At 41.5% G+C, this 21,874-nt stretch overlaps 1 protein-coding gene across 7 annotated transcripts in view; it reads right to left on the reverse strand.

Annotated features, from left to right (window-relative positions):
• The window catches only part of SHANK2 (SH3 and multiple ankyrin repeat domains 2), a 266,084-nt gene that overhangs the window by 171,420 nt on the left and 72,790 nt on the right, over positions 1–21,874 (reverse strand). For 4 of the 7 annotated variants that reach the window (XM_068194246.1, XM_068194245.1, XM_068194249.1 and 1 more), the window contains one exon: positions 3,399–3,708. In XM_068194246.1, the coding sequence (XP_068050347.1) occupies positions 3,399–3,708 (310 nt within the window). Of the gene's footprint in view, positions 1–3,398; positions 3,709–7,095; positions 7,412–21,874 lie in introns of those variants that run through there. The other 3 variants (XM_068194248.1, XM_068194247.1, XM_068194251.1) reach the window with 3 other exon arrangements.

Below are 21,874 nucleotides of genomic sequence, written 5' to 3' on the forward strand. Positions count from 1 at the left end.
TCTGCTGAGATTTCACCTTTTTTTTTTTTTTTTTTTTTTAACCAGTCTCCTACCAAAATGGGAGCCAGTAAGTCAATAGGTACAGAAGTCTGATAAAAACCCTCACCTATTGGATCTTTCCTATCAGGAACACTCCCATTTTCCTGCAGTAACCTCTTCACCATTTGGAATTGCATGCCCCTTTCACCTTGTTCTGTTCTATTACTGTGAAGGGATGCTGCTAATGGTAAGCCCCACTCAGGAGTTTAGAAGTGAGCTCTGGTTGCATGTCTGTGATGGAGTTTGCACCAGAAACCTCAGCCAGCTCTCACAGTTGTTTAAAGAAAGCCTGTAAAAGATGACATTCAGATTTCAGTTCTTTTGCTCCATTCCTTTTCCCTTATAAGTGGAGGAACAGTCATCACCATAAAAAAATCCAGATCTATAAACTATAGCTACACATCTGATTTCCACTTGTATCAAGCTGTGTTTCTGCCTAGTCTGGTGGCAGCTATTCCCAGTGTTATCTCCCAGCATCTACTTTAACTGCAAGCACAGAAGATACATTCATTTTCTCCCTCACTGAAAGAGAAAAGGGAAATGGCACATTAAACCCACACAAGGAATGCAGAACTTCTCAGGCAACAGGCTCACTAATGGAAATCAGGGCTGCAACGTGGGGTGCAGGACTTTTTAAAAAGAGATCTTTCCTCTCCCTTACTTGTCCCCAGCGTGGGCTCCGATCCCAGCAAGTGCCATGCCAGGAAGGAGCAGGAGGAGGATGCGGAGATTTCAAGAGAGGTGTAGACATGTTTCTCTCTCAGCCCGAAGAAGGTGGCCATCCTTGGCAGCTCAGCCCTCACTGAGGCTGTGCTGGCACCTCATTCACCAATTTCTGTGGGGTAAGTTCCACACAAAGGCTGTCCCTTCCCTTTCATTCCCACTCCCCTCCTCCCAACCACTTTGCTGTGAAGAGCAACAGCCTTGTGAGAATCAAGAACAGTTTGGCTTGGAAGGGACCTTTAAGACCATCCAGTGCCACCCCCTGTCATGGGCAGGGACACCTTCCATTGGACCAGGTTGTTCCAGCCTGGCCTTGGACACTTCCAGGGATGGGGCAGCCACAGCTTCTCTGGAAAGTCTGTTCCAGTGACTTGCCACCCTCTCAGGAAAGAATTTCTTCCTAATATCCAATCTAAATCTCTCCTCTTTCAGTTTGAGTAGACAGAACACCTGAGCCACACGGGCTGCAAAAGTCACGTGAACCCCTTCCAGCATGGCTTTCCAGCATCTCTCCACAGCACAAATCCCACAGACCTCATTAACCCTTTGTCACAGTCTGACCTTCTCCATCACTGTGCCCCTTCTGGCTGCTTCTGTTCCACAACCCAACTTCCTGCTCTGTCAAAAAGGGCTTTTCCATCTCAGGGGAGCAACAGCTTCACAGTGACTGTTATATTTGCAAATAATAAGCAGAGACAGCAACAGTTCCCACATTTAACTAACAGTAAGTAGGTGGTCATGCAGTTAAACAAAATCTGTGAGGAAAGTGTCATATAAGGTGCCATTTCTGACTGCAAAATGGGCCTGTGGCAAGAAAATGCATTATTTGCAGGAAAAATTATATATATAAATCCTTTTAGTTGTCTTTAAATTTAGAGAGCCTTCAGCTCTCTTCTCAGTACTTGCACTTACTCTGGACTTCTCTGAAACAAGTCTTGGTGGCACAGAGGGAACTCTGCAACTGGGTAGCAGTTTTGGCAGCTGTGATTCTGATGCACTAAGAGAAACACCAAAATTTTATATCCACAAACTCTCAGGAATTAAATTGGTTCCCATTGTCACTTGAGCTACCTTTCAGAAAGGGAAGAGTAAAGTGGCTGAACAAAGTCAAAGCAAGTAAATGTTTGCTTAATAAAAAAAAAATTCTAATTGTTACGCCCAACTCAAAGGATTGTTTATACTTCTAGAATTTGAAGTGTGTTATCCCAGGAACATTGATGAAAAGGCACTTTTTATCCCATTCAGCTAAAATAATCACTGACTCTAAGGTGGCATCAGCAGAATCCAGAGGAACACAAGAACACTCATTCTCTGAAAAGATCCTTACAACCTCCTCATTTCAACTCCTCATCCAGTTGAAGCCTCATTACAGACTGATCTTGAGCTGTTACTGGGCTCTGTGAGGAAATGCCACCCAAATTATACCCAAATGAGCTTTTGGCATTATTGTAACATACAACAAAGCAAGATGAGCTTGCTTTGCTGCATGAAACCACTGGCATACGGAATCTGTATCCCCTTCCTTCCCCTTAATTTCACTCCTTCTTACATGCCAGACAACTGTCTCACAATTCACCAGATCTCCCCTGTTCAGCAGTATTGTATCCATCACAAACAGTGCCTGGCAGTTTGGGCGCCTAGGGCCAGGGAGAGCAGAGGAACAGGCAAGGTAACAGTGTCAGCCACATGACATTTTGTTTTACTGACTTGAAAACTCCATTTAACATCCCTTACACTGACAAACAGCAAAGAGAAACCAACAGCTGCATTCCTTGACAATGCCCAGGTCCTTTACTACTCTGAACAGCAAACATATACATACATATTAGGAAGCAGAACAGACAAAGCCTGATTTTCAAATGAGTTACATGTGCTTGGCCAAAACGTGTGAGCTCTGGTTCTCCCCACCAGCGCTCAGCTCCGATGCCTCACAGCCTTTTTGCAGCACTTTAACTCCTTGTCCTGGTGCAGCCCCATCTCTTTCACATTTGACAGGAGCTCCTGAGTCCAGGGCAGTGCCTTCTCAAATCTGCAGCCCCCATATGCGATCAAAACTTAGCCCCAGCCCTCCGCTTTATTCCATGGCTTACAATAGCTACATGACTCTCATTAGCCAGGATTTGCTCTGCAGTGGGACAGAGCTGCAGGATATTTGTCCAGGATGCCTGCTAGATCACATTACTCCCTCTATTTCACACTTTGGTTCAGCACACACCTACAGAAGAGAGAACTTAAACAGCCTCTGCTCCATCACTCATGAGCAGCTCCAACACAGGTTCCAGGCATGACCAATAGTTCTGTGAAGGGACCAGGTATCCCAGAAACAGTTTGCTTCACTGTTATATACAATCCTTATTTCAACTATGGGAAGATGTGCAGAGCCAGCACCTTGAGCTGGAGGTGCAAACTCTGTGTTAAGTCACTGCTGAACTTGAAAGTCTGCCTGGCTGCTGGAGCTCTGTAAGGAAACAGCTGGCTTTGGTGCTTCCAATTAAAATACTTACACTTGGGCACAGTCCACTGTGCTGAGAATGAATAACTATACATTCTAGAGAGTGTAAATAACATAAAGGAACGTGGCAGGCCAGTATGGTGCTTTTAGGAGTACCTCGTGCTGTGAAACAGCCGAAGCTCACCTGATGTGCCTGTGCTGCTGCCTCTTGGCATCCTCTCCCAGCCTGTTGAGGGACGGTGAGCGGCTTCGGGAGGATGGAGTGTAACTCCCCACAGTTTTTACAGTTCCATTGGGATTATTCTGCATCTGTTGGAGCAGGTGAGGGGAAAGGCTGCGGTGTGAAGAGGCAGAAGAGGAGGCTGACCACTCAGGGAGGTTGTTGATGTTCAGGTTGTTGTCGCTGTTGGAGCGGAGCAGGATCCGGGGGGCTGCCAAGGTGCTGGGAGGCCTCCTCCTCCTGTTGGAGTAGGTGGGAGCCTCCCTAAAGGGCACTGTGCAAAGAGAGACATGGAGGGTGATCTCAGATGATTTCACATTCATGTGTGTTTACCACCACATGCAACATATGGCATTGTTTCTTCTGCAGAGACAGAAGCTCCACCTTGCCAGCAGAGCTGATCAAATTATCTTTAGAATATCATTAAATCAAAAACAACAGAGCAACATTAACCTGTTTGCTGGCTTGAATACATGGTGAGGCAACACCAGTGCCCTGAGCCTGCTGAACACTCTGAACTGTGCTCTAGGAAATGGGAAACACCTCATTATTGCCAAGTTTGAGGCTCAGCATTTCTTTTGAGTGCTGTGTTGCCACATTCCGTCAGAAAGGCACAGACCAGAGCTGCCCAGCAGAATTCCTGATGCGTGGACTTGCAGTTTCCATCCCCCAGCTGGTACCCAAACTGGTCCAGACCTAAGTTCAAGTTCAGGCCTAACCTGAAATCTGTGAACAGTCACCTTATCCCCATCTTGCAGGTTAAAAATCGAGGACACATCTTCCTGTCCTGGCAGAACTCTATTACACTGCAATCCCCAGGCATTCCCCTCTTTCTAATCCTGGCATTCCTACCACATCCATTACTATGGTATATAGAGCATATTACCCCAGGGTAATACATTGGCTCCGTCATGTGCCACGTCCCAGAGGGAACACCAAGGTATCCAAAGGCTCCAAGAAACTCCTTAATGAAAGAGCCACAACACAAAACAAAGGTGACACAAATCTAACTCAGAGCAGAGGGTCCAGCCCTCCACGCGTGCTCCTGGTACACACGAGCGTTCACACCATTTTCCAGATCTCCTTTTCCCACTCTAGTGGGTCAATTTGTCCCAAGTGCAACTTAGAAGGCAAAGTCCCTAATAAAACAGGACCCAGTTATCAGCAGATGTGATGGAATTTCCTGTCCTGTCATAAAGGAATTGACCCCAAAACCTCATGGTGGCCTTGATCCCCGTTATTGTAACTGCCCTCACTAATTTCTCTCAGTGGAGCTCATGGGGTCACAAGACCTGAGCCAAAGTGCACAAATTTACATCCAAAAAGTCACAGTGGCATAACTAACAAAAGGCAGCCAGGCATTATCCTGAGGGCTTCGCTGAGCTGTAGTAATTCTCAAAGAAAATAATCATATTTAAATTGGGAAAGAAGACCCACCAAATATCATCCTTCATGTCTAGAGTGCAAGTAAGTGCCATTTATAAAGAGCCAGAAATGTCTACTCATTCAATACCCTTCAAAACCACAAAAAACCAGAATAAGAATGTCTGTCATACTGTGCAAGTAAATAAATTCACATAAATATGAATATAGATAGGAATCAATCTGTCCTTCCTTGAAACAGAACCTTTAATTGAGAGAACAAAGCAAAATTTAAGGTTTCAGTGCAAAGCTGAGAGCATATTTATAGCATAAAATTGAGATGGAACTGCAAGTAAAAGAATGGTTTGTATCATTTTCACCGGAGTCAGTTTATGATTACAGTTTATCAATTACACTTCTGAATATTTTACAATAAATTCCTTTGTATTTCCAGTGAGAGGAAACTTCCCCTACTAAACAACTTGGCCACATCTGAACAACCAAACACAGGAACAGCGTGCACAGAAAGGGCTTCAATTAATTCCCATGCTTCCTTTGAAATAAGGGAAATAGCCTTTAAAAGCTGTTAAAGGGGAGAAAGCACAGAAGTCCGATGCTTATGCTAGAAACTAGCAGAAACTCTGGATAATTTTCCTGACATTTCAAGTTTTTTTCCCATTCCATATTTCTTTAAAGTTTCAAAGCAGCTGAGGGTGTCATGAGAGCACCTTGGTGCTTCAGATGTCACCGTGAAAGCCCCAGTTAGAGCTAACTTAGAGCAAACTCACAGCATTTATCTCCAAAACTGGCACATACAGACCCTTAGGTCGATGTGTGGGGCAGAGATAAAACCATTTCTACATTCCTTTATTTTTGACATTTGGAATACAGCTCCAGAAAGCACTTCATTGAAGATGGGGATCTTTCCCAGGTACAACAAAGCAGAATTCAGTCAAGGAAAAAACAACAAACTGAGTACAGGGGATGTTTGACACACTCAGGTTTGCCACCAAAAGGTCTAATGCTGTTTCCCCAGGTCACCAAAGTTTGCCTTGGATTCAGTAAAAATTGGGTCTGACCTTTAGATTTTAATTAATTTCTCATTAAACTGAAAGCCTGCCCAGCCCTTCCAGCCACAGGCTGAGAAAACAAAATCCTGCCAGCGTTTTGGGGATGTTTACTGGGACTCTGGAGAAGCTGGTGGGGGCTATGCTGGTGGGAGGGAGGACAAGGACAGGGTGCCAGGGCACAGTGACAGCACAGACAGAGAGCTGCAGGGCACATCTGTACTGACAGATTGGAGAAACTACCCTCCAGGCACCAGAAGAAAGGAAATATTTTTCCTATACACACCTCAGGAGCATTTTACAAGAGTTTACTGCTCGTATTTAAGAGCATTAAATAAGCATTAATAACTCTTTTATTTAAGACTTCAGCTTTTGTTTTGCTATTAATGTTCTATTCTTGAGGAGAGAACTACAAGCAAAATTAGCCTTTACTACAGGAAATAAGCAGGGAAGGGGACAACTAATTACACCAATTGATGCGTGTCTAACACAAATCTTTTATAGAAAGAGTTAAAAATAAGCATTTCTGTGCCTGAAGTGATTAATATTCCACCCAACTGTTTCTTTTCCCCAGCAGTCTGCAAACTGTAAGTGGGTGGGTATTTTTTTAGCTGCTTCTTATCAGCATTATTTATATTATTTTCACAATTAAAAAACAGAACTACAACAAGAAAATGATGAAATGCAAATGTCCATGCTTTAGTCCTCATTGGACTCTGCTTTCCCCTAATATTTCACCATGTTTCAGAACTGCAAGAATAACTGTGGCAAAACTTGTTTGGGAAAAACACTTGATATAAAATTACATGAAAATACTGAACCAATTCTGTGCCCCAAAAGTTTAAATTTATCATCCCTAAAAGCATACTTGAAAGTACCACATAATCCTTCCTCCAGCTCTCTGAATTCTATTCCTGGCACTTCATACATCTGAAGGTGCAATTCAATACCATTCACTGACAAAATTCACCTAGGAAAATCTGTGTCTCCAAATGCATTTCTTAGGGAACAAAAACATTTTTATAACTACTTGATTCTTCAGAGAAAATCCTAAAAGGAATAAAGTCACATCCAGCTTTAATAACCACTTGCCTAAATGGACTAACATAAAATAATTTTGAAAAAGAAATTGCAGGAATTGATTAATTATAGAGTCACTAAGCCCATCATATTAAATGTACACAAGAAAACACCAGTCTGAAACATCAAAGTGTTCTGCTTTCATCGCTTACCTTCTTTCTTTGTGAAGGCATTTAACAAAGACTTCATTTTCCCTTTTTACTTTAGCAGCAATCCCCTCATTATATAACCTTTGCAGGCAAGAAAAAGGCAAAAAAAATATAAAAAAATGTATAATATTATTTAAAAAAAAAAAAAACAAAAATCACGCTACCCAATTTCTATGTGTTCAGGCTGGCTGCACCCTGACATAAGCAGCAGGTTTCTGGGCACTGTGGAATTGCGAGCATAGCTGGGCATGCAGTACCCAGCGTTCTGGTGACAAAGCCCACCCCACATTCTGTCTGTCAGCTGGGAGCCAACTGTGCACAGACTGGAGCTGCTTTAAAAAAAAAAAAAAGGAAGAAGAAAAAAAAAAAAAAGAAAAGCGCTCCTGCTATCTCTCGCAGCATTAGTCATGTGAACCTGCCGCCGCCACAGCCCCGCAGAGCAGAAGCTGCTCCCGCTCCCGCTCCCAGCCCGCCGGCTGCGGGAGCGCCGCGGGACCGGGAGCTGCGGGGCCCCGGGGGTCTCAGATTCCCGTTCCCAGGCGGGAGAGGCGAGGGAGCAGCTGGGGCTGGCCACGGGAAAGCCCGGCCAGGGCCAGGGCTGGAGCTGCCGGGGACCTGCCTTTCGCTCTCAACTTGCACAGCTGCCTCTCGGTGCTCAGAGCATCCCACTGTTTATTCGCTTGTTGCTATTCATGTGCTTGTTCCTCACTCACTTTTTGCTATGTATTTCTTTTTCCCCATCGATTTCCCCTTCTGCTCTTCATTTTTTGCTATTTATTGCCTTTCCCCTATTTATTTATTTGTTTATCCCAAAGGACCAATCTGAGAAGCACCAGTGGCCCCAAGCTTCACACAATGACCATGTTAAGGATGGAGCCAAACCTGCCACTACACAGAATCTCTCACCTATATTCCTGCATTCCAGTTTGAAACAGAGGGGATGATACAAGCACAATTATTCTCCCCTTCCACCGCACTAGAATAAAAGAGCATTTCTTTTTGGACAGAGTAAGAATACAAAAAAAAAAAAATTGACCAAGCTCATTTGGTAAATTCGATGTAGATGCCAGGAAATACAAGATGTAACCAGAGAAGTTTGGAACATCCTAATTCTGAAAGAAAAAGAACCCCAGGGATAACTATGCTTGGCAGTGCAAACATGCTTCCAGAGGAAGAGCACATAACTGAAACAGGCACATAGGAAGGAGGGGGAGGTGCTAAAAATCACAAAAATTTTAAGCAGATCTACTTAGATCTAAGATACAAAGATTCCAAAGGATAGGAAATTCATGGTCTAATAAAAAAGAGTAATCTACATTAAAAAATTGCCTTCCAGTAATATAAACTATATAACAGGTAATAAATATTTATTCTATTTCAGGCTTCTTCACTGATCACTAATGCATCTATTTGGAAAATCAAGGGGTTTCTTACTGAGAAAACTGCTTCAAGAAAGACAGAATATAAATTAATGGATTTAATGTCTGCGTGCATAGTGATCTCACAGTTAACACAGAACTGAAAATAATTAGTAAGCATAAATAAATTGAACAGTTTAAACTTAATTTAACATCCCAGCATTTGATTTACAAAGAAAAGAATATTTCCCTAATATAATTTTACATTTGGTTCAATTTATTTTTGAAAGCAACTATCCTTAACAAGTGGAACTCTTACCAGAGGAAATGGACACAGCACATGTGCAGCATTAAACATCTTTATTTGACTGGAAAAAACCTTCTTCTTGATTTCTAATAGATGCAAGATTTCCTAAAGAATAACTTTGAACTTTAATTCATTAACTTATAAATATGTGCATTAATTAGCTCCACAGAAGAATCAATATAATTTCCAGAACAAGAACTGCTCCACCAGGGCTGTGCCACTAATTTGAATTATAACCCTGTGTGGGTTTCATTTTCTAATATCTTCATCCAATCCCCTGATTATATTTGGAGCTGCAAAACACATAGGAACTAGGAGTGTAAGTGGAACCCTTAAACTGCTTTTTCCTTTCTCTGGGTGTCAGTGGTAGAAAGCACTGACAGCCCAGGCCCCCATGGACAGGAATTAGGCCAGGGAAGGGTTAACTCAATCCTGCTTATTCCTGTCTGTTCATATACAGTAAAATAAAAACAGACAGGCAACTGTAGTCAATCAAAATCAATCCCAGGGGGGATTTTATTAGATTCTTGCCAGAGCTGTAACATTTCATCATCTGGAGGTTTCTAATCAGTGTTATAAAAACATCCAAAATATGAAAGTCACTTGAAATTATTAAGTTTTGTGGAAATGGTGGCAACTCTTTCAGACCTACACCATCAGAGAGATCACCTGATGAGTGATCATTTTATTCCATTTAACCGTCTCTCTTTCCCCCAACGTGGGAAATGTAATTTCTTCCTACATAGCAGAGCCTCCTGCAATAACCAGTATTGTACAATGGGAAAATGTGACAATCAAGGAAGTCAGTGAACACTTGCAGCTGCAGTTTTTGAGCTTCTCTCATTTTCACTAATAGCTTATTAGAATTTATTTTAGCAGAAGTCCCAAATTCTGCGGTGCTGGGAAATTAAAAAAGAAAATATTCCAGCAGCTTCCACTCCTTCCTGAAAGATTTTCTGCCTCACATCTCTAGCCTCGGTATTATCACCTCAGGACAAAAAATTAATAATTTGACTGTGCCTATACCCAAGCATAATATAACCCACAAGCCATTACCATCCTTAATCTAAAAATTATGAGGAACCTTCCAAATAGAGGTGAGGCAAACCCTCATTTCCCTGCTCCTTTGGTAGGTGCTCAGAAAAATGTGTGGGAACTCTGCGTGGGGGTATCTCTGAGAGAAAAAAGCCACCTTAAACAGAAACCAAACATGGGTTCTCAGGCTAATTTTGATGAACACTTCTTGTGCATTTGTAACACCAGTTTTTTTGGGTGTTTAAACCCATTAAAAAATCCATTAGAAATCTATGGAAAATCAGTGCCTTACACACTCTTGAGGATCTATTTTTAGGCACTTAGATGCCCAATGTCTTATTTAATCATCTCTCCAACACACCTTGAGGGTCCAAGGCTTCTTAGATAATGGTCAACCACAGTTATGATTGCCGTGATTTATTCTTTCTTGATTTTGTCCATTTTGGAGCTCCTGTCAGAAAAATCCCTCTAGCTGGTACATACATATAGGTTCTTGTTAAAAATTCAGTCCTTAGCATATAGAAATGCTTTTCTCTGCACCATAAAACAGGCTTCCCGTATGCTAAGCCACCAAATGGAGAGTTAGACAAGAAAAGAGAGATTCAAATATAGACTGGAAAGAACATAAAAGGCAAAAAAAAAACCAGCCCAGGCTGCTACAGTGCTTCTAGATGACTGACTTATTCCAGAAAGCCACAAGCTGGTCATGAACCCAGGTAGGGGTGACAGATTCAGAAGGACTCCACCTCAGAGCAACAATTAAACTGATTTTATAGAGCAAAGGGTTTGAGGGTTTTTTAATTTTATTTTTCTGAATAAAAAAAGCTGTGGAGTTTGCTAAGGGAGCTTCAGTTAAAGCAGCACAGAGAGAGAAGCATCTGAGCCCACTGAAATGCTGCTGGGAGAGCCCAGCCTGGGCTGACCTGCTGTTATATCTCTGTCAGCAGCATCTTAGCACCCAGCTACCCCTGGTATCAACCAGCTCTTGGCAGTAGCCTTGGGGCACTCAGCCTGAGCTCAGGAGTGGAACAGGGGCAGGAGACTGTGAGTGGGAAAGGACAGCAGAGGGATGGCTAGGGAACAGATGGCAGGAGTTATCAATTAGGAAAAAAAGCAAAAAATAGCAGTGGGAGTTGCACAGCCATGTGCCAGACACCCCTTCCGTCACCACCGTTCCAGGCTGTGCTCGCTGTGACAAGGGCCAAGGAACCCAGAACCTGCCCAGAACTTCCTGGAAAACCAAAAACAAGGACTTGGAAAGGCTCTGGGCTCAGGCACAGCTCTGGGGATGGCTTAACCAGAGGCAATTTCTCTGTGGTGGAGAGATCTGGCCACAGAGTTCTGCAGAAAACACTTTAGTCATTTTCATAACAAAGCACAGGAGGTGCATGTGTTTGATGGCACATCCCAAAGGACTTTAAAAGTTGATGAATCCACAGTTGTCACACATAAATTAAATTAAAGTCACAGGAAGTGAAAATCAATCCTTTTTTTTTTTTGCCGTATTCACATGATTATAAATGAGCCCTCACTAAGATTACAGCAGCAATGCAAGGAAAGCACTCAAAGAGCTGCATGTGTCTGAGAAGGGAGACCAGTTCACCTCAGGGCTTTACTTGCAGATGCTCACACATGAAGGAGAGACAGAGGATCTTCCGGTTAGATTATATTCAAAAATTGCTAAGTATTGCTTCAAAACTTGCTACATGACAGAGCAAATGTCTGACATCTCTCTGAGAGGTTGGAAGGTACTAAGTGGAGAAATTATGAACCAGAAGAGCTTGAAAAAAATTCAAAAAGAAAAATTACCAGGCTCGATGTGGCAATACTTGCAAATATCTGAAGCTCTGCCTGAAGCAATACGGATACATAGAACAGAATTTACCTGAGAATAGAGAAAAAACTTCTGACCCCAAGGATGAGAAATGGCTTTGTGTGAGGAATCTGGGTCGGTGTGCAGAGAGAAGTGAACAATAGAAGGTTAAAAGGTGGGGAAATGAAACCCTCCAATTCTCTGTGAAAGGCTGGAATCAGGGAGGAAACAATGGCCAATAATGAGGGAAAAGTCTTGCAAGTAGCAGCTTAAAGAGAGAGAGAAAAGCAAAAGCAATGACAGAAAGCTCCAATAGCTGAAGGGGAATTTAAAAAGATGATTGAAATCTATCAGCAATGTGGAAGCAAGCAGCCAATCTGAATAAAATATGGCTGGCTGGCTTTCGTTCTAACAGGTATATTGCTAAAAGAGAAGCAACTTACCCAAATAAAGCCATGTATTTTCTGTAGTTCTGGAGAACATTCTCCCTGGAATGGGAAGGCCAGCTCTGAAAAGGCTTTCTCAAGGTTTTATACCCCCAGAGCACTCACAGCCCCTCATTTCTATTATTCCTGTTTGGGTTGAAAGTAACATCCACTCTTACTCTGAATACAAATAACTACAATAAATATTTGTGCACCCTGATAACAAAGAGTTTTCTCTGCTGGCCGTGAAGACAAGGAAAAATAGAATCTTCTAAAAAGTAAATAGTTTTTGTGAACCCTTTCAGAAAAAGGCAATGGGTGATTTGCAGTCAATAAAACACAAAACTACTTGTTGTAATTGAATTCTTTAAATATGAACTGGGCTTATTTCAAGGTGTGTTTTCATCAGCAAGTAGAACTCCTCCAGAGTGGTTCATCTTTACACAGCAGCAAACTCTGAGTAACCAGCTCCTTACAAGTATCCTTGAAGCAAGAGATTAACAACTTGTAGAGTATTTGGACAGAAGGATCCGTTTAGTTTAGACGACCAACTTGAACTGAAAGCAGTCAGTTGTGAACCCCTGAAGCTGCATTCTTTTACTTCCAACAAGAAGAGAGAAAATAGGAATCAAATATAATTACATCCCACTACAAATTGTTCTGCTCTCTAAACAAGCTGGTGAAAGGACAGTGCAATTTTCCCCACTAATAACACACTGGGAAATCTTGTCTTGATGCAGCACCACTCAGAAGAACTGAAGTACACAACAAATTAATTCCATTCCTGGCATTATGTATACACTGAGTTGGGGAAAAATATCACTTAACATCAGGGGGCTGTGCATATCCCAACCCACGTAGTTTATGCTGGGAAAAAAAATAACAAAGCCATGTCATTCAGAGAGAGTTTCATGGCTGGTGGCTCCTGTAACAAAGACTCTTCCCCTAAATCCGACAATGACGGGCCTTGGATGCAGCATTTGAATTTGTGGCTGCAGCCCAACGTCACAGAGAAGGACAAATGCAACTGCACAAGATGCTCAGCAAAATATCTGCCCCAATATTGGGCTGCACCATGCATCCGTGTCCTGGTGTTGTAGAGAAAACATCTAATTTTGCCTTGGTGTAACTTTCTTCCTACCAGAAGCGCTCCATGAATTCCTTAAATCATTATGTTGTTCCAGGCTTTATTCAGTGATTTGATTTCACTGCTTTAATCTAAGTGTGAACCTCTTTAGTAAATAGTGGGACAAAGCATCTGTGCTTCCAAAAGTGTTGGTGGATCATGTCAGTTTTATTTAGAATAACACCATTTTCATAACTGAAAATTGTATATTGCTCTCAATGGGGAAAAAAAAAAAAAGATTGGACTCTTGTAGAAGTTTCAAAATATATAACTGGTCAGATGTTAAAGTTCATGCATGAGTGTGAGGTAGCCAAGGCAGGTAGGGTAAGAAAACAGCAAAGAAAGAAATTCATAATATTTTTTTTTAGCTCCAGCTCCTCCTTCTTCTCCAGCTCTTAAATCCTGGCATGCTTTACTGCCATTTTTCAATCTCATTTCCCCTTCTTCTCATTGCTACATTTGCCTTTCACTGCTTCCCTCACCAATTCCCTAAGGATAATCTTCCTGCCACCCAGATCCAATAGGAAATAAATGGCATGTAAGAGTAGGCCAGGAGAGAGAATTTCTAGAAGATACCACATCATGGCAAAGTTACATAAAGTTGGCAACCAAGACAAAAGGATGGGGATAGAAGAGGAGCTGGACACAAGAAAACAGCATCTAGAAGAGGAAGATTCATGGGAGGTTGCAATATTTAAATGCATTAACAATAGTGGAAATAAGCCAAAGTTTAATTGTGAAGAGAGGAGGGAACAATCATCAGTAAATACAACATTACTGTAAATTTTTACCGGCTATTGCACTTTGGGAGGAATCCTTTCATGGAGAAAAGAAGACAGCATTTTACTGAGGAGACAGAGCTGGGCTTGAGCTGTCAGCAAAGGAACAAACTCTGGGAGATTTTCCCTCTGCTGTCTGACTTCCCACAGGTACTGCCACTTTATGATGTATTTAATGACAAAAACCTGCATTGCCACTTTCATTCTCATTTTACAGCACAGCCCATTTTTATTCTGGCAGAAGCATTGGTAAGCCAGAAACTAAGCACCAAGAGAACTGAATTATTGACTCTGCAGCCTCCTTGAAGCCCAGGAATCTGCAAGAAGTGAGAAGAGAATTTAGGGAGAGAATTCTGATGGGGGTTGTGAGTGTGGAAAGCAAAAAGTATTTCTGTGATTGCAGATTCTGCTTCTCAAACATGGAGCTAGTGAGACCCATCATTATGGCACCCTACATTATCCTCAGCACAGTTATTCCCCTCTTACCTAAGTGACTTTCAAGAATTCTTCCTCTGCTCTTATTCTCATCATCTCAATTCCAAAATGGATCAAATAATTCACACTGACACTTCTGAGAAAGGCACATTTGGGTTACCTGAGCAGAGAGTCTCCCACTGCAAACTTCCAGTTGTCTTTTCTGCTAAAGATGGGAGATACACAACCATTCACCCCCCAAAATATCTTCTCTCCTAAATAGGGGATTGCAAGCTCTATCCGAAGTCATGTTATTAAGCAGGATCTTTAAAAGATAAAACCCAATAATTTAAGCTGGTAATTGTCTCGCTATCCTTAGCTCCATTTAGACATTTGGTGTTAAACAGAAACTAAAACATTGCTGACTTATTCATTAAAATAACAGTATTTTAAATTGTATTAGTAGCCTACATTTCTTCATCTCAAAAATAACTGCTAATGAATCATGCTGGTACAACTAAGACAGGATAAAAAAAGCCTGCATCCGCTGAAGCAGGGGGTTATCTCTGTACAAATATGTAGGTGTTTGCAGCATTTATAATGTTCTCAGTGCTGAATCCCATTGAGAAAAGAAAGCTTGCTCACTGAAGGGGTTTTGAGGTGGATTAATGATTTAAGTGATGTCACAATACTATCCCTACTTCTGCTTCAAGACATCATCACATGTGTTTTACAATATCTGATAATGTTGAGGAAAGACTTCCCATCCTGTTTCTTGATATTTCCAGCAGATTAAGTTTTGCACTGACAGCTGGGTTTAGATTTTATCTAACAAGAACACAAAAAAAGGACTGTGGTTAAATAGGTTAGTAAGTCAGAGCAGGTAAATAAGATCAACTGGAAGAATAAAGAAGGTGCAGGCTTTAAACCCACCATCAAAAAGTAATTTTATCTATAAACTATTTCAGAAGCAGTGTCATCTATTCCTATGTTCCTGGCATAAATCTGATGTTCATTAATTCAGTGGAAAATGCATGGCTGACATCCAAGACATTACCATGAAAAGAGAAGAGTTCTGGATATTATTTAGCAGTCCCACCCCCGGACATCATGACTACTACAATGAAATTTGACTTCCGTGTTCAAGTTTCAAAATAACTCTGTTTTCTTCCGGACAAGAAGTGATGCAAATAGTGCTAATGCACATCCCTAAAAAAGAATGGGATCAGAGAAAGGAGAGGAATTGTATGAAGATGGCAACTGCATTATGTTGCTCTCTACTAAGTCACAGCATCCCAGATGCAGATTGTTGATGTTTAATGTGCAGAATGTGCGTTTAGGAGAGGAATAATTCTCACTTTGGTGTCACCTGTACACTGATGACGTGTGTGACTATTCCATGTGTCCAGCAGCACTTTCATTGGAGGAAGGATCATTTGGCCTCAGCCACCTAGGATCCAGTCTGTGGCCATCTACAGAAGCACATCTAAATTAAGATGATGACTGCACTCACAAATTCAAGGGCACAATTCAGGCATTAAATGTTTCAGAAATAAACCACACATCTTTATAAACAAAAATAAGTGCATGAAGAATACCCTGTGTATCCAGAGAAAAAAGTGGATAGGACAGAAAACATAAAACAGGGTGACATCAAATATGCATTTCAGATATTACATTAGGAAGCTTCAGCTGAGAAGTGAATTCAAATAACTTGCAATATTTTTTGTTTGCTAAACCAAAGGAAATACCCAGCTCTCAGCTCCAGCAGTGGACACCAGAGAGTTTCTCTAGGAACAAACCTGCAGGCATTCCCAGCAGCTCTGGCTTCTGAGGAACCACTGATACAAACAACAGAGAGGTGACCGCAGTACCCAGGGCACCTCTGTTACAGCAGGAGACTGAAACACAGTCAGAGATTCTTCTCATTCCCTGTGTCAAGTTCCCAGTGGGGGTCAGGAAAAGCCTAAAGTCATTCCCTCAGCTGGGTGATGATAGGTGGAGAGTGGTAAGACAGAATATATGGAAATTTAAAAGCTGAGGAAAGCTTCTATAGAATCCCCTCAAGTAAATTTTCCATAGAGTTTTAACATACCTTTCCTGGCCAAGAATTTGGCAAGAAATTTATTGATGACTCACGCTAAGACCCCCTGGCTAGGACCATGCTTCACTTTATGTTGGGAAGGAACATCAAAGGAATTATTAGCAGAAAAGGAGAAGAAATAAATGGGGCTCACAGGACACATCTGAGATCAAGAAATAAAGTGCAAGTGAAGGTGAAAGGACTGAAAGACAGGAAGAAAACCAGCAAATCTGGGAGCTATAATCTGGAGGAGTTTCCAGTGGGTAAATGAAGATGGGTTGCCGCTGTCAGATGCTCGGGAATGCCCCTGCTCCATGACTCAGGGAATGTCAGCAGCACACGAGGCATGAGGCAGCATGTGCTGCACGAGGGAGGGAAGTGCAACCCCTGAAATCTGACTCAGGGTCTGAACACCAGGCACCAGTTCAAGGATTAATCAAACCATTCAGCAGCCAAAAGCAATGCAGGAAATAGTGAAGATGCAGGAGTAAGCAGTGATTTACATTTATGTAGGAGACTATGAAAAGGAAAGGCTCTGAGGACCCAGTGAGAGAGTCACGGAGTGCTGACACTGGGACAGAGGCATCTCTTATTCTGTGGGTTGTTAAGCAATAAATAAAGGGAAAGGCACAGCTGTTTAAATTCTAGCCCCAGTAAAGGTGGTTTATTTTTTTGCTCTGGAGTAAATAGGGACTGGAATTTCAGACAGGAAATAAAGAACCATATGAATGACACAAGCCAGGACTGCTCCAGAACCAGAGAAATGGACCTTTGTAGGACAGCTAGAAGAGACTGCAGGAGATTTTCTGATCATTAACTGCCAGAAGTGGACAGCCCTGTCTGCATATAGGTATTGCTGAGTGGTAAATAACATCAGAAACAAACCACAGGTTCTCTCCCTTTACCAACACCTTACTCTGCCTCAGTGTGGATTTGGGTTTTGAATCTCATTAACTGAGGCTCCCTGACCAATCTTCTCCCTGACCTTCTTCTCTGTTCCTTAAAGGAAGAACTGTCAGGGATTTTGTTGCTATCCTCTATTACAGCTGGGAAAACCTTTGTAATTCTAATTGATCTTTCTTATCTCTTCTGCCACTCTCGATTACAGGAAAAAGGAGAGGGGGAAGCAGCTGTCTCCCAACTACCACCATACCACCATTTTCTTGGCTTTTATACCTTGACATCTCTCAGTATTCAGCATTTTCAGTACATACCCAGAGCAGGTGATGCCTGAAGACAGGGACAGAACAAACCTCCCAACACAGCACTGTTAATGCCAGGTGAGAAACACAACTTCACTAATGGGGAGCTCTGCAAAGAAAGGACATGCAAATACCTACAGGAGAAAAGCAGAGGAGAAAAGAAGCTGCAGGGCCTAGGACTGGGTTAGCAGTGATGAATAGACCCCATAAGCATTTAACTGCATGCAAAGGCAGTGTAAGGGCAGAAAATTCAGGAAACTGGCTGGTAGAAAATTACACCATTGCTCCAGAAATGAAGGAACTGAGGAAGGACACCGTGAGGGGAGGGCTGAAGTTGTTAAACAGAAATCTAAGGCTTACTATGAGACAAAATTTAGGGAACAGTTTTAAACAGCACAAAAATAAATAGAAAAGGAGATAGGAAATCAAAACAAGAGAGCGATTTAATACTGATAGTGATAATCACAGATGGGTATTTCTGAGCAAACAGGCACAGGCACACATCACGGACAGAAATCACCATTGTGCCCAACAGCAAATGGTGCCTGTTCCAGTGGGCTCAGGAACTTTCCAAACACAGCACACTGAGGAAAAGCTCTTAACTAGCAGAAGGAAGACTTACCTAGCTTGACACTACATGCTAGGAGCTCCCAGGGAACATGGGAGGATCCCAGCAGGCTGATCACACTGTGAGATGACATCCTCAGCTACTCCTGCCAAAAGCAGGATGATCTAAAGCAGCAATTTTTGCATGCAGTCATGCAAGGCACACACAGCTAGTGGCACTTTCAAGCATGACCACAGCAGAAATTTCTTTGGATAATAAAGACCTCTAAGGTCCTCAAGATAGCATGGGGAATAAAATGATGAAAGGAATGAGAACAGGTATTATAAAACAACTTTAGGTTTTGTTTCCTTCAAGAACAGAGTAATTTTTTTTTTAGGAAGGCACTTACTCATTACTAATCTACAGGCATTAAAATTAGTGTCCTTAATAAGCTGGGAAGGACATTCAAATATTTAGAACAGTACAAGTGCTAAGTAATTCATGTAAATAACAAAAGCACTTTAGTGCTAGAGCAAAATCCAGCAAGCACTGCTGTGTGTATTCCCAGACCAAAGAGCAAAAGGGAACATGGCTCATGTGTGATTTCTGGATTTGCTGCTGAAGGAGTTTTCTAATTCCATTTAATTGAATTCTGAAAGATAAACTTCACTGGGGCACAGACCTAAAATCAATTTTAAAAACCCCAAACATTCTAAAATATACCTTTTTTACAGCATTAGGGCACCAACTACCTGTATAGATCTGGTATTTCTATGCCCCTCATCACATGGTGCTTAATTGTCGTTAAATTCATTTGTTTTATTCATTGCTTAGATTTTTCCTTATATTGCTACACACACAAAACCCCCCCACATTATTTGTACTTGGTGACCCCTCAAAACATCATCATTCAGCACTCAAAAATACTGGGATTCTCTCCATATGTATTTAAAACCAGTTTGACTAAATAAATATGTTTCATTTGCAGAATAATGTAGGAGGACTGGAAAGAAAAAAAAAAACAAACAACCGTACCCTATGGAAAAAGACCCACTTCTTCATTTTTCTTGAAAGCATCCAGATCTACACTAAGAAAAATCTTCCACAAATATATCGTGGAAAAACCAACATTTTCCCCACTGTGGTTTGAATATTCTGTCCAGTTAGATGTCTCTGTGAAAGCCATCATTAGATCATTTTCTGTCCCATAGCAACCACTTTGTTTTCTCAGGGAAATAAAATATTTTTGCCTCCTCAGGCAATACCTTTCTCTGCATGTTCCCTAAATGAAGCTGTTTGTAATCCAAAGCTAACATCCCAATTTACACTGGTCTTCTCAGGGATGTAGAAAAAAAACTGCTAGCCAGAGGCTTTTCTAACTCTATATATATGCATATGTCCACAGCAAGAGTTAAAATCTCACATTTTATATAGAAAGCTTGGGGTTTTAATAACATTTTCTTATTTAATATTACAGATCCAAGTTCTTAATTTACATCATTAAACAATTATCTGGAAGAGAGCGATGGAAATAAGAAAGAGATATTGTTTTAACAGTCTGAAGGTGCAATTATAATTTCTGTCTGAATTTACTGAGTGATAAGAAAGTCAATAAGCCACCAGAGACTTTCAAGCCACTTGAAAGGATCTTCCTGTAGCTGTCAGAGGTGACAATTTCATGGTAATCCATAAAATTCAGGGCTCCTGGCCACAGCCACCAGTTCTCCAACAAAGGTTCTCAGTTCTTTACCCCAGCCCTCTGTGGAGCTGACTTTGTCTTTAAAAGGGTTTTTAATTATTAAATCACACTAAAGTGACTATACCTATTTTAAATAATTCACTGATGCTGTTTCACTGTGCAAGTCACTGCTGAAATTCCCCACAGGCATTACACAGAAGCAAACATGGAGAGAAATGCAGAGTGGAGTAAAAACCACCAAAGCAGTGACAAAAAACCCCACAGAAGCAGAATTTGTACCACCCTGTGACTTGCTGTGATCACCTGGGAGCTTGGGTGCTGTCTTGAACATAGTCTCCATTCAAGCATAAAAGGACTACCATGAAAAAAGACTTCAAATTTTAATTTTTTTTTTTAATTTGGTAATCCTATTACATCTTCCCAAGGCATCAAAATGTTACTGGTTCAAAGTTTCAAAAATGAGGGGCACTGCAACATGCAAAAAGTTTCCCAGGGGAAAATTTAAATGAGAGATGGAAGGCTAAACAGGATGCAAACACACACAAAACTCTGTAAGAAGACAGAAAGAAAGAAAAATAAGATTTGACTGGCTGTTGTACTACTCCAGATCTTTAGGAAACCTTATTTCTCCACCCAAATTCTGAAAAAATAAACACTGAGAAGGTTAAAAAGGTTTAAAAAAAGCCAAGATGAAATGTTTCCATCTCCAGCCAAGCTTTTCAAACCAGTACAGAAAGAGGGCTGGTAGGAATCAGTTTATTTTCATGCTACAATTTCAAATTTTTTGTCATTAAGCTTTAATGCAAGGCAAAGACGTTATCTGAGCAGCATTTCAATGATGATGCAACGTGATGGGTGCATTGCATAATGTCACAGGATATCAAAAGATGTGTCCTGGTGTAACCTCCCTCACTGCCAGGGAGAAGCTCCTGAAAATGCAGGAGGCTCTTCACATCTTGGAAGCCGTTACTGGGAAGTTGTCACTTGTTTTCAATAACTGAGCAGGATTTGTGACTACCCAGCCTCGGTGGGGCCAAATGCTTCCTTTATGAAACCGTGCCTCCATTGGCTTCTGCCAGGCTCCTCCTTCTTCATTTGTTACAATTTCTGGCCGCTGGACGTGGAAAAGAAGGGGACAAAATCCACTTCAGGCAAATGCTCCTTCCTTTGGGTGCTGCTCAAAGCTGTGCTAACTAAACCAGAGCCCCCCAGGAGGGTCTCAGTCCCATCAGTCAGGGATGCCTGGGACAGGGGGACACTTCAGTCACTGTGTCCTGAGACAGGGAGGGCTGGTCTAAGAGCTTGCTGGGCCCAGGGAACTGCTAGACCACCAGCTAAGTCAAGCCTAGATCAGCTCAAAGCTGGCAAACAAATATAAATTAGTGGAAGCAGGACTAGCACTTTTGTAGATTGGTTTTTTAACCGGTTTTGCATCTTTCATTTTCAATATTTTGTATGAATTCCTCTGCACATTCATCCTTTTAAGAATTAGATGAGCTCTCAGTGCTTTTTTAATAGATGAATGGTGACGCCGCATACTGTGTGTTTATGAACAATTTATCAGTTAAAGATGGAGCAGATTTAGGAACCCCTGAGATTTTAATTCTTTGTTAAGTAATTGTCATGGCAGCTTCTGACAAGAACAGAAAAATGTCATAAAACTAAGCAGAGCTAAGCAGTCCTCAAGATAATTTTCACCTTCTAATAAAACCAGAGCAAGTACACCTATACATTCTTTTACAAAGCCTGTAACCATGGTAGGAAAAGCAGCACAATTTGATTCTGACAGCCCGTAATTCCTCGTTATGCCACAGTTTGAATATTTTTTTTTTTTAAATCTGCAGGGCCACTACATTATAACTTTTAACCAAGAAACACAAAACCTAATCAAACAGCATTGAAAACTTCCTTCATCTTAGCTGGGGCTCGGGGGCAAGGCTTCAAATATTCCTGTTACAGCACTGCAACACTTTGGCTGAAATAACATTAAATGC

This window comes from Anomalospiza imberbis, chromosome 6, assembly GCF_031753505.1.
Source record: "Anomalospiza imberbis isolate Cuckoo-Finch-1a 21T00152 chromosome 6, ASM3175350v1, whole genome shotgun sequence".
NCBI classification, from domain to species: Eukaryota; Metazoa; Chordata; class Aves; order Passeriformes; family Viduidae; genus Anomalospiza; species Anomalospiza imberbis.